Source organism: Arachis hypogaea, chromosome 3, assembly GCF_003086295.3.
Source record: "Arachis hypogaea cultivar Tifrunner chromosome 3, arahy.Tifrunner.gnm2.J5K5, whole genome shotgun sequence".
Lineage (NCBI taxonomy): Eukaryota > Viridiplantae > Streptophyta > Magnoliopsida > Fabales > Fabaceae > Arachis > Arachis hypogaea.
In genome coordinates, this window is record NC_092038.1 from 94,918,859 (window position 1) to 94,932,274 (window position 13,416).

Consider the following 13,416-nt stretch of genomic DNA (forward strand, 5'->3'; position numbering starts at 1 on the left):
ATGAAAATTAAATCATGGAAAAGGAAATTTTGAATTATAGATGGGTTAGACGAAAAGCCTTGATGATATTTTTAACTGATTTCTTGTCATTCTATTTAAATGAATAATATAAATATTCATCTTATTCAATTTACGATACTCATATTTCAGTCGTTTTATTTATAATTATTTTATTTTATATCAACGTAGTGATTTTCATTAAGCATACGAAGATAAAATATATATATTTATATCATTTTAGTAAATATTTAATAGTATTTATACAAAAATATCATATATAGTGAACAATTATTTAAAAATATCTATATAATGAACACAAATATATATATATATAAGTTAAATAAATTAATAAAAAGATAAATTTTAAAAAAATAAAAAAAAGAGGAGAAATAAAAATATAGCAAAACTTTTGTATCTTCGTTTGCAAATTTCTCCGTTTTTTTCTTCAAAAATGTGTGTTTGTTGTCAAAGAAGAGAAACAAAAAAATAAAATAAAAGATACAAAATTTCTATATTTTCGTCGACAAAATTCTGCATTTTCCCTATACTTTCTCTTCCCTAAAAGATTTCTTTTTTTTTTCAAATGTTTTTTGCAAAAATTTGTTACCAAAATTTAAAAAAAAAAATAAAAACATATAAATTTATAAAGTTAAACACAGAAATTTGTGAAGATGAATGCAAAATTATTACATAGATAAAATATTAAAAGAACATAGAAATTCATAATTGTAAAAACACAAAAAAAATCTATACAAAGAAATATCTTCTTCTATGGCTTCTTTTTCGTTTACTTCTTTTTTCTTTTTCTATGTTGCTTTTACTTCTTTGTTTTAAGTTTTTTTTTTCTCCTTTTCTTGTTCTTATTTTTTTTGAAAGAGAGAAACAAAAGAAAATAAAAGAAACATAACAAAAAACAAAGAACATGAAAAAAAAGGAAAAAGAAGAAGGCAGAAAAAAGAAGGATAAAGAGAAGACATAGAAGAAAAAGAATGAGAAGACAATGCGAAAGAAGAATAAGAAGACATAGAAGAAGTGTGCTTATGAGGATACATACAACATGATTTGGTTCGACTAGGTTACTAAAAACACTTGGTCACCAAATATTTTTATTTGTCAAATATCATTAACAAGTTATTTTTGTCATTTTGTAATTGATAATAGTAGAGGTGTAATCGAGTCTGTTTAGGTCAGATTTGAGTAAAAATAGGAACCGATTAGAACAAAATTGATCGGTTCGAATTAGGTTGGATTGGTATATTTTTTGTGATTGTACCTTAATCGAACCAATTAAATATGGGTTTAAATCGGTTTGGATAATTAGTTATTCGATCAAATTTAAATTTGTAAAAAATTAAAAAGAAAAATAGTCTATAACAAAAAATAAAAGTAAGAATAAAAATTAAATGAATTATACATTACAATTATTTTTTTAATAGTTGGGACCGAGTGAAATTAGGGTCATATATATATACACTACTTATTTTTTTAATATAATATTTTGGATAATTAGAAAATTGGGTCGGATTCCACAATATTTGATCCGACATCCAGACTATTTAAGTTCAAGTACAACAGCCGCAACAATCGAATCAAATCCAAGATAACATGGACATTTTAGTATAAATTATCTTATGTTTTAAAAATAAATAATGATGCAAATATAGTTCATCCCTCGTCTTCCTAGTACGTATCAATTAGCCGCCACATCGGAGAAAAGACTTTATGAATGGCATTGTTACTTATAACTAGGATTAGAAATTAAAAAGTACGTGCTCCGAACATGGTTATATTTGAATATAAACTAATAAAAGTTAGCACGCTGCTCCTCATTTACACCGTTTATATCTCAATTTAGAGTCAAGGAAGAGAATTTCATGAGTAAATTAAAAATATGAAGAGCAGGAAACACACGCTGGAATAAATGTAATTTACAAGACCCAATCCATGAGACAAGAAAGAAAAATAATAATTTAACAATAAAAAGAAAAAGAAGAAAAGAAAACGCAAATCTCCTTTGAATTGGACATGTACACCGTAGATCCCACACTGGCAAATTATTTTTTCTAACCCTACAACATCTCGGGAATGATACATAAAGAAACATGGCACTAAAAACAAAGCAAGAGAAGCTCGTGTGATTTACATAGAATCACAAACAGAATATGCACAACTCCGGCAAGAAATTCTTTCTTCCGACTATCTCATCGTAGTCCATGGTAACCAAGAATACGGTTGGTAGGATTAGGATGGATAGAACTGTAAAAAAGAGTTAATCAAAATGTTCAGTCCTTAGGTACAAAAGTCTTCTGCTTGGAGCAGGAGGCGCTAACCCTGGGATATCCCTGATATCTTTGTTGTGGGGATTCACAATCTGCAATGTGCAAGAGTCAGTTAAAACAGAAGCATGGACATCTTGCATAACATAATCAGTTGGCAAAATAAAAAACATATAAGTATTTCAACGGCAAATTTGCTTGCACGGATCATTCTGCAACTATTTTCTTCTACCATCATTTTATTCAATGCTAAAAAATTAATACATAAATAAAAATAAAGGTTTAAAAATATCTAATAATCCAATCTAAATATTATTTTCAAATGAGTTCTCTGCACAGGAGTTTCTTTTTTTTTTTTTTTTTTTGTTTCTAGTTTTGGGGCCCTGAGCAGCATAATTTAGTTTAACATTTTTATTTTCTTCCTTAAAACAAGGTATTGGATTTCACGAGAGAAAGTATCAGTGACAAATTGATGAAATTAATAGATCGAATGAAGATAGTACCTTCACAACAATAATGGCAATGACACCACAGACAATAAGCACCAGAAGCAGCATGATGCACTTATCAGTAGCTACCTGATAACAGGAGGTAACGTAGAGTATAAGTCATGGCCGATGTTTAAAAAGTTTATATTGCATACAAACAAACAAAAATAAAATCAACCTGTCTGCCAATCTCCTTCACAAGCTGCGAGGCCTTCTTAATTGAAAATTGAATTGAATCAAGCTCATTAACAATCCGACCCATTTGTTCAGTCTGCACAATTTGATGACAAGACACATCAAATGTTTGATAGGATATGATTTCCCCTTTTTTAAAGTGAATTTGACATACAACACTTACTTGGCCCTTCAAGGTAGTAGCAGTTTGGGTGCCTACTTCGATTGTTTGATGAACAACCTACATTTTCTATAAATTTAAGAATGAACATAAACAAGCAATGAAGTCTAATTCTGAATCTGATGTAAGTCACACCTGTTTAGATCTTTCAATAGCCTGATCAGTTTCATCCATTTGCTTCATCCCAGCATTGATAAGTTCTTGATTAGACATTTCTATACAATAAGCCAAATGGGTCAATTTGGTGAGATATATTCTTCGATCACTACACAAGAGAACAAAAGCATGCAGAGAAAGGGCAAGTGCCCAATCCCCAACCCAAAAATTCAAGTATCATGCCAACAAAGATGATAGATGATAGATGGAGACAGGTTACAATGGGAAAAACGCAGATATGAATTCTAACTCAATGGAGAGTTTGGATCATCTTATTTATACACCTTCAATTGCATTAGGCATACATCCAGTAAATCCATTTGCCTTTAAGGATGCCACCATGAATAATCATGAAATTGATGAACTTCAGTGAATCAGGTGTATAGTCTCGGCAACTTTGTCTATTATCCATCTCTCTTAAATATCATGTTGTGATGAACCATATAGAATCGAGGCCAGTGTGAATCCATTAGAACAGTCAAGAATTTGATGAACTTTAGTGAATCAGGTGTATAGTCTCTGCAACTGTGTGTCTATAATCCAACCCTCTTAAATATCATGATGTGATGAACCATATAGAATTGAGGCCATTAGAACAGTCAAGAATAAATAAGATAATAAAACACAGACACACATTTGTTTTCTACCCAATTTTTTAAAACATAAAATAAAAAAAAAATGGGCAGAAAACATTCGCCTCTTGAGCTCTCACTTTTGCACGACTTTTACACGATTCAAGCTTCTATCACAATCAAATTTCATATGTATTTATACATAAATCCTAAAAGCATTCTTTTGTTAATTTTGATGAATGTAGAGCACATACTACTAGGGATGTCTAAACTCCCCAGGAGGTGGGGATCCCCGTGGGGACCACCCCGAATGGGCCCCGATGACGGAGAAGTTTCCCTGCGGGGACGGGGATGGGGAACAAAATTCCCCCGAGGCAGGTGTGGGGACCCGAGCGAGGATCCCCGTCCGCGACCCCGCTAATCCCCGAATATATTAAATTACTTAAACACCCTTAATAGTTTATCTCTCACTTTGGTTTTTTAGTCATTCCACCTTCCATATATATAGAAGAGCAATGCTACATGGCCAGCAATTATTATCATTTTTGGCCCGCACTTAACCAGCAATAATTTGCACCCATATTTATAGACGTTTTGCATACAAGTATATAATCTACACCTATATTTACTAGAGTTTTGCACACATGAATTAATACAGTTTGCTACCCATAAATCAATACAATTTACACCCATATTTTTCAGAATTTGCATATATAAATTAGTAAAATGACAATTTAGTATTTGTGTTGGAAAAATACTAAAATTGCTGGCCTCCAACAGTTTCTCTATATAGAAAAAGTGAGAACCCTAATTCATTTTCCCCCTCACTAGCGCCGCGCTCACCCAGTTACCCTGGCCCCTAAGCCCCGCGACACCCCCCTTTTTTGTTCTCTCCATCCTCTCTGCACCCAGCCAGCCACCTCCCTTGCCACTCTCCTTTTCACCTTGCCGTCCCACTCACCGCAACATCACCAGGCACCGCGGCGTTCTCTCTCCGGCGCTGTTCTCTCTCCGGCGCTGTTCTCTCTCCCGCACCACGACATCACCACACCGCGCAGTTCCCCCTCCGCACCGCGCTGTTTCCTGCCTCGTCGTCGGGTCTCCTCAACTTGTCAAAAGAAGTCGCCGAAGCGTCCCCCCAATTCATCGAAAGAACTCGCCGTCGCATTCCCCCACCACAGCCCTGTTGTCTGTCCTCCTCCTCCTCCTCCATCTCCACTTTCACCTAATTTCAGGTTTGATGCTCTTTTCCCGTGTGTTTTTTGCTGTTTTTGCCTATTTATTGCAGTATAAAATCTCCTTTGTATAATATCTGTTATGTGTTTTCTGTATAATCCCCTGTAATGTATTGCACTTAGACACATAGGGTTTATAATTATGAAACAGTTAAGATTTGATACTCTTCCTATGTATAATCTATGTGTTTTCTGAATAATCTGCTCTATTATGTGTTCTTTTTGTTGATTTATTGCAGTTTATAATTTATCCCCTTCTGTGTTTTTTGCCGTTTTTGCTGATTTATTGCAGTCTAAAATCTCCTCTATATAATCTCTGTTATGTGTTCTCTGTATAATCTCTTTTGTTATGTGTTCTTTTTGCTGATTTATTGCAGTTTATAGTTTATCCTTCTCTGTTTTTTGCTGCTTTTGCTGATTTATTATGTATTCTTTTGTATTTGATTTAATCTTTTTTTGTTTTCTGAATTTTCTCTTTGTATCTGAAGTTGAGCTAGAATCTAGTGTTTCTGTATTAAATCTTAATTTAGTGTTTCTATATTAAATCTTGCTGTTTATGTACAGGATGGATAGTTTTAGCTCCACTCCTATCGTGGATTGATATAATATAGGTAAACCAAGGTCTAAAATTCCAATTCCTTGGAACTGAGATGAATACGGGCGATTTAGGAGTTTAGTTAATTATTTTTTACTTATGTCAAATTTTTATTTAATATATGGTATTCTTGTTTTTTATGTATGTTAACATATTCATGTTTGTGTTGTTTTAATAGAAAACATGGAGTTATTTGTTGGAAGTTGTATTCTGACAATGGAAAATTATTTGATGTTGAAGACTCTATTTTATGACTTTTTCTTAGAATGGAAGTTGTATTTCAAGATTTTGTTTTATCGACTATGATTTGTTATTTTGTATTTCCACTTGTAATCTTGGATAAGATATATTTATGTGTTGTAATAATGGTTTTTTTATTTTTAAAAAACTTTTCCCTACAATTTCCATATAAATGTTCAATATAGGGATATGGGGAATGGAGCCCCCGGGGAACACTGGGAACGGGGATGGGGGCAATTATCACCCCCCCCTTCCCCCCGGCGGGGACGAGGAGCAAATCTGGGGGCAGGGGCGGGGAGGCATCCCCCGCCTCGCCCCATTGACATCCCTACATACTACACAATCAAACTTGTATGGTTTGAAATTGGTTTGGACACAAGCTTAGATCGTCATTGGGTAAATCAGCACATGGGCACCGTTGTCCCATGAATAGCATGTGAATCATTTGATTTGGTCCAAAATTTGTACAAACAATGTTCTTCAATTCTTGTTGCAATCTTGCACTCTAGTTTGCTGCGCCTTGTGGGTCAGAGTCTGGTCATTTATGACATGATCCAGATTCTAAAATTCCCTACAATTTGTTTCTATTTGATTCTTCTTTTTTTTTTTCTCTCTCTCGAGGAACAGAGAAAAGGAAACGTTGAATGGAAAAAATGGTCCGTTGCTTGGTGTATGATGGGGAAAACTGTGTACCGAATCTTCAACAGTTTGTGGTTGGTTGTGCAGATTATCAAGCTCAGACCATGTGCTCTAGCAGTATAACTCAAGTGATACAACAGTTGGAACAGTTTTTTTTAAAGGAAAAGTTAGAACTTAGAATAGGTAGCTATAGAGCTAACAATCAGTCAGTGAGTTACTTAAGACTCAGGTCAAACCATTATCAATTAACCATATACATGAAGCTTCTACCAGAGATTAAGTGACAGATTCATAATAGTATCAAATTGTATACAGCAGGTATCAGGAAAAATACAAATAAAAATACAATACCCAAACATTTGCATACAGCAACAGCATGCCTATAAACCAAAGATAATCACCAACTTAACATATTAAGAGCAAAAGAAGGCTGGAATATTTTACCTGATGCTAGTTGAACATTTTGTTCTGCTGTAGGTTCACTTGTTCCTGCTCCCATGTCAAAAAGTTCAACTTTCTTATTACCAAGGGTATTCAGGTACCTATCAATCATCCATATAATAGTATAAATCCTCCATTCAAATAACCAAAAGGATTATGGTACTTTTGGATGAACATAAATACTGTAAAGGGAAAAGAGATAATATTTTGAGTTATTGATGGTAATGAGCACACGAAAATGGTATTAACCATACTATCTGTTCTAAGACCTACGTGCCTTTACACAGAAGAGTTATTTTATTTTAACTGCAGAAATAGAAATATGAGGTGTCAGCTTACGATTTTCTCAGAGCCACGTATGAATTTAGTTCCTTGATCTGCAAACAAAGAAGGGACCATTGTAAGCAAACATAAAGAATCAGCAGTTCTAGTGCAACAAGAAGCAATGACATAATTTATGAATGAGCATGAGAACAACCAAATCTACCCCACCCTAGATCATCATGAAAAAGCCTGAGACCCACATTTAGCAATGCAAATCATTTACAAAGATGTGAAAAGAAAAATATTGCCACATTCATAATACTTTGAGGTTGAAGATATTGTACCCCTTCCAAAACGTGAGCATCCAAAATAGAAAGGTTTTCGGCACTAACCATTGATTGCTTTTCATCATTAAGTTGCTTGTTCACTTCTGGGGGATTTTTTCCCTCTTCATCTTTAATTTCTCGATCAAACTCCTTTATCAACCTGTAATAAAAACATAAGGCTTCATACTCCAGAAAGTTGGGTATGCATTGATAAAGGAAATAGCAAACTACAGCAGATCACATTAAAATGTCTTCACCACTTGTGCCTACCAACAGAAAAGTGAATTGAAAAATAAAAAATCTGGAAAGCACCTAATTATAAGGATAACAAAGGAAGAGAATTTTCACAACAAAAATGGAGCTTCTACAAGACCTATGTTACATACCCTGGAGAGAGAGAGAATGCTGAGTCAGCAGCAAAGGCAGCCAAAAAAGGAAAGAAAATAATCCTTTTACCTTATCATTATTCTAGAAGAAGCAATAAAGAAAAGGTTGGAATAATAGGGCATGAGAAATGTGTAATCATAAGTGACAATAATTGATGATTGGATTAGTCAGATGAGAGAATCAGGGACGCGTAATCGTAGGAATTGAATGCTAATTATGATAATTAATTTGAGGGAAGGCAATAAAAGGAGGAGCTGATTAGGTGAGAGGTAGGAAAAGACTTGGAAAGGCCTAGGCTAGGAGAGAAGAGGACTCTCGAAATTCCTCTATTATCTTTTAATGTTCTATTGTATTTCTGTATTTCCATTAAAATAAATACCAGTGTAACAACTGGTATCAGAGCACCGATCATAGGTGTTCTGTGCATGGTTTCCACGCGAGTTGCCATGGAGTCGAGGTTGGAAGTCTTGGAGAAGCAAATGGAGGAGATGAGGGAGGCCCAGAATCGTTCACTGGAAGCTCAAAACCGATCATTTGAACTCTTATCCACCAACTTGCTGAGACAGGTAAGGGAAATGCTTTCGCAACACCATGACCAGGGATGAAACGGGGCAGGAGGGAGAAACGGGGGAGATGGAGAAGGTTCAGAAGGCAGAGGCGGCAACAATAACGAAGGTGAAACAGAACAGAGGAGATTTGAGCCTACTAGGAAGTTTGACATTCCCATCTTCTCGGGAGATGATGCAAATGGCTGGCTGGTGAAGATGGAAAGATATTTTCGTGTCACCCAGGTGGCTCTGGCAGAAAGGATAGACTTTGTCACTCTTGCTTTGGAGGGAGAGGCTCTCGCATGGATGGAGTGGTGGGAAGAATACACACCATTTCAGACATGGAGACGATTCAAGGAGGACTTATTGAAACGTTTTCAACCTGGAGCTGCTCTCAACCCCATGGCTCCGTTACTAGAGGTGAAACAGGTGGAGGACGTTGCTCAGTATAGGCAAGAGTTTGAGGCTGCAGCTCGAACGCAGAGAAACCTGGGAACAGAGGCTCTCATGTGCATCTTTGTCAATGGACTCAAAGGAAATTCAGGCAGAATTGGAGGTGGCTCAGTTCAATAATTTACCAGCTTTAATGGATAGAGCCATGGCTATTGAATGGAGAAATCAAGCATGGAAGGAGACCGGGGTTGACCCTAACGGCAAGAGGGTGGAGGGGTTGCCGGAAGGGAGCGGATCAGGCGGATCTGGTTCGGTGGGAGCTAGATTTGGATTTTTCAAAAATTCTAGTTTGGCAAAGTACAACACTCACGACGGCAGCGAATCGAGGGGCGAGATTGTATCCAATAGAAACAGAGGCACCCCTACTCCTCGTACAGGAGGCAGCAGCGCTTCTCATTCGCAGACGACTCGTAACAGCGGCACACGACGGCTCTCGAACGAAAAGTGGGCAGAGAGACAGAGGAAAGGGTAGTGCTTCAGATGTGGAGAGAAGTGGGGATCTGATCATAGGTGCTCCATGAAGCACTATCAAATCATACTCCTAGGAGAAGATGCAGAAGGAGACGTAGGGATGAACCAAGAGGCCCATGCAGGGGAACCTGAACGGGAAGAGCTGCAGGGGAACCTGAACGGGAAGAGCTGCAACTGTCATCATACAGCTGCAATTCAAGAAGCCTTTCCTTCCGTCCACCTTGAGGACAAGGTGATGCTTCAAGGGGAAGGTATTGTTACATACCCTGGAGAGAGAGAGAGAGAGAGAGAGAGAGAGAGAGAGAGAGAGAGAGAGAGAATGCTGAGTCAGCAGCAAAGGCAGCCAAAAAAGGAAAGAAAATAATCCTTTTACCTTATCATTATTCTAGAAGAAACAATAAAGAAAAGGTTGGAATAATAGGGCAGGAGAAATGTGTAATCATAAGTGACAATAATTGATGATTGGATTAGTCAGATGAGAGAATCAGGGAGGCGTAATCGCAGGAGTTGAATGCTAATTATGATAATTTGAGGGAAGGCAATAAAAGGAGGAGCTGATTAGGTGAGAGGTAGGAAAAGACTTGAAAAGGCCTAGGCTAGGAGAGAAGAGGACTCTCGAAATTCCTCTATTATGTTTTACTGTTCTATTGTATTTCTGTATTTCCATTAAAATAAATACCAGTGTAACAACGTACAAGCAGAAGCCTCTGTGTGCTGCTCTTATTATACAACATTCGACCCCTGGATACTGCAATGGACGGTAAAATTCCTAGGCAGAAATTTTCTTTATGATAATTAGTTATTAACAAAGTAAAAAGATTTCTGCAAGTCAATTCATGAGGAAAAGTAAACCAGTAAAGTCAATATGAAAGGAACCTACATTTTTCTTCTTACTCAACTCAAAGTTGCAGTTGCCACTAAGATATAGCAAGATTACAAGTTTACAACCACAGAAATGCTTAACTAACCTTTTACACTCCACCATCTTATCCTTGAGTTCTTCCAGCTGCTTGCTTTGTCTATTGGAATCTTTAATCTTATCAAGCCTTTGGAAGCCATTTCTGGATGTTAAATGAAAATATTTTATTACTATATAGGAATACTTGAAAAGATTATAGATCTATTGAACTTTATTTATTTCACTTCAGCAAGAATTAGTAACTGCGAAAGTGGCTACAGCAAAGGATACACAAGAAAGCAGAGATAATTACAAATAAATACATTGCTTGAACAAAGACAAATAAAGGAAGGATAACATAACAGCCTTCGAGAAATACTTTACTTGCATAACTATGGTCAACAACATTAATTAACACCAACAATAACATCAGCAGGTTTGAAGGCCACATTAAGGCAATTTCCCCTAATATGTTTGTTATGTGTGCTCTATATAAGGGCAATATGATGCCATTTGATCCACGAAGAAGATCTGATCTAGTGGGATAAGACTTCATAGTTGTTAGGTATGTTATATGTGGGGCAAATTTAGAATCAATAGCACATCTGTTTTTTGTATAATCTAATGGCTGTTTTTTCTTATTGAATACTTTGTTAGTTTATTTAGTACCTTTGATGATTGCTGGGTGTGCCTTACAACTTTAGATTAATTTCTCTTTATTGGGTTCTGATCTGGGGAGTAGGAAAGAAGCAAAATATCTGTGCAATGTGCAGTATATGCCACCATTTGGAATATTTGATTAGAGAACCATTTATGTACCTTCAATCACAGATTTTGAGATAAGCAAGTTTTATGGGATAGAATTAGACATACGGCCACTATTTTTTGTAAAGCTCATGATCTATCCAGAGCACTTCTCCTCTCAAACATGTTGAGAGATTGGAAAGCTACATTCATAGATAGCTTTTTCTTTTGTTTGCTTTTTTGCTCCGTAAGGAGGACCTCTTATCCTTCCATTTGCTTTATTATTCTTCCCACTATCTTAGTGATGTTATTCTTTTATCAAAAATAAATAAATAAATAATAGCCTCCAGCCCATCACTGCAAAAGAGGCAACCCAAATGATCATACTAAATCTCAAGAGATCATTGTTTTAACAGAAAAGATCTATGTCATATGGGAATACCAAAGCACCTAGAGGAAAACATAATAATAAATTAAATAAACCTAAAAATGATTGATCGATATACACTTGTGCTGTTAACTGGAAATGCAACTATAAGGTTAAGGAAGCTTTTCAAATAATGAATTTTATACATCACATTCATTTTTTATTTATATACTTGTGCATTTAAAACCAATTATTCTCTTCAGATAGATTGGGAACTAAAAACTGCAAAAAAAGTCTACTAGACTCCTGACCAACATCAATAGCCTTTTTCCGTGGGAGGAGAAGGAGGCAATATTAGCGTCCTGATCAACATGAATAGCTTCTTTTTTGGGAGAGAAAAGAATATAGTATTAATAAAGATAAGGATACTATTACATAGAGATTAGAGGACAAGAAGTCAAAAATGGAATTGCATATCTTAATATCAAACAGTAACGGAATAGCTTGTCCTGCTAAAATAAAAAACAGAAATATCTCACAAAATCTAGTGGCTCTCAAGACATAGCTTCTTCTAGTAGCACCACTATCCTCCCATGCTCATTTCACTAAGCATAACATAACTTGTGTACAATGAGCTACCTCAATAAATACAGAACTGGCCATCACTACACCGCTTCAAACCATACAATTCCTAAATTCACAAATATCATTAAGCCTATAAACCTTAAACATACAAATACAAGCACAGGACCAAGTCAGAAAATTTTCAACATTATCCCCTTTGCTCACTCCAATTTCAAGAATCACTGCCCTAACTAAATCAATAAGATGCTAAACGAGTATGATTCACATCCCAAAATTGGCAACAAGTTTAACTTGCACCCTCTAACATTATATACGAGCAGAGGTGAAAATTTTTCGAACACAAAAACATTGCATAACTGAATCTGAAGAGGTAGTAAAATTAAGTTACATACGCCAGGAATCGAAAGTTATCGCGGATTTCGCCGAGGATCTGCTCCACCTGAGGGCTCATCTGCAAGCTGGTGGCCATTGCTGCCGGCGACTGCGTCTCCTCCGCAAAACCCCGGCGAGAACCGAATTTTCTGGAGGAAACCCTAGCTTGTCGATTTGGCGAGTCTTTGCGCAAGATGCATTATCAGTTGATTTTGCCGCGAGAATCAGAGAGAGGGGAAGTGAAGGAATGGAGAGTGCAAGGAGAATGAGAAAGTGGCAGATTAGGTTTCAACTGAAATAGCATTCAGAAGGAAATAGAGGGAAGCAAGAGCACCGGGAACAGAAAAGGCCAAAAGGGGAGTTTTGGAGAACAGAATACAGTTGTTTTTCTGCTAACAAATAATTAATTGTATTTAATTACATTTATATATATTTTTTGTTTGGATGCATTTTAATTATAACTAGTTTCATTTTCCGTGTAGCCACCAAAAAAAAAAGTTTCATTTTCCGTGTCTCCGATGGAAATTTAAATTATAATTTTAAATAAATATTATTTGGTATCAATATGAATTAATTTATTTTAAAATAATTAATAATATGTAATTTTGATAGTAAATAATAATAGTTAATATATAATTTATTAAGAGTTAATTTATTGTTTAAAATCTTTTTTGTAAAATTTATAGTATGTGTAATAACAATTTTATTTTTTATTAATTAAAAATTTATTTAATTTTTTATTATGTAAATAACTTAATTAATAATTTTTATTATTATTTTTTACTGTATTCATATATTTTTTAATACTATTAAGTAAAAAGCTATTGGTATTATTATTCTTTTTATTTTAGATAATTACTTAAGTTGCTTATTTTATACAGAAAATAATATTATAAATAATATCTTATTTTTTAAATTTTTTTAATATATTTATACAAAAAAAATTATACAATAAATCATATATTATAAAAATTAGATGATTTACATATAAAATTATTTATATA

The 13,416-nt window shown here is 35.0% G+C and overlaps 1 protein-coding gene across 2 annotated transcripts; it reads right to left on the minus strand.

Annotated features, from left to right (window-relative positions):
• Positions 1-1,883: 1,883 nt before the first annotated feature.
• LOC112790590 (novel plant SNARE 13) lies at positions 1,884-12,841 on the minus strand. Of its 2 annotated transcripts, none has more exons than XM_025833068.3 (10): positions 12,433-12,841; positions 10,415-10,507; positions 7,654-7,747; positions 7,337-7,374; positions 7,001-7,098; positions 3,255-3,334; positions 3,123-3,179; positions 2,943-3,035; positions 2,780-2,854; positions 1,884-2,371 (listed from the first exon to the last, which is right to left on the minus strand). In XM_025833068.3, the coding sequence occupies exons 1-10, from the start codon at positions 12,507-12,509 to the stop codon at positions 2,270-2,272; spliced, it is 807 nt and encodes a 268-aa protein (XP_025688853.1). In that variant the 5' UTR covers positions 12,510-12,841; the 3' UTR covers positions 1,884-2,269. The 2 variants fall into 2 exon arrangements, with proteins under 2 accessions (XP_025688853.1, XP_025688852.1); XM_025833067.3 differs by having other exon boundaries at positions 7,606-7,747; positions 12,433-12,812.
• Positions 12,842-13,416: the final 575 nt, after the last annotated feature.

Excerpts from the sequence above, each read along its gene's own strand:
- LOC112790590 (XM_025833067.3), bottom strand. The coding sequence starts at position 12,509 with ATGGCCACCAGCTTGCAGATGAGCCCTCAGGTGGAGCAGATCCTCGGC. Across the intron at positions 7,375-7,605 it reads ATGCTCACGTTTTGGAAGGG|ATCAAGGAACTAAATTCATA; the intron begins GTACAATATCTT and ends CTTTGTTTGCAG. Across the intron at positions 2,372-2,779 it reads TTGCCATTATTGTTGTGAAG|ATTGTGAATCCCCACAACAA; the intron begins GTACTATCTTCA and ends TGCACATTGCAG.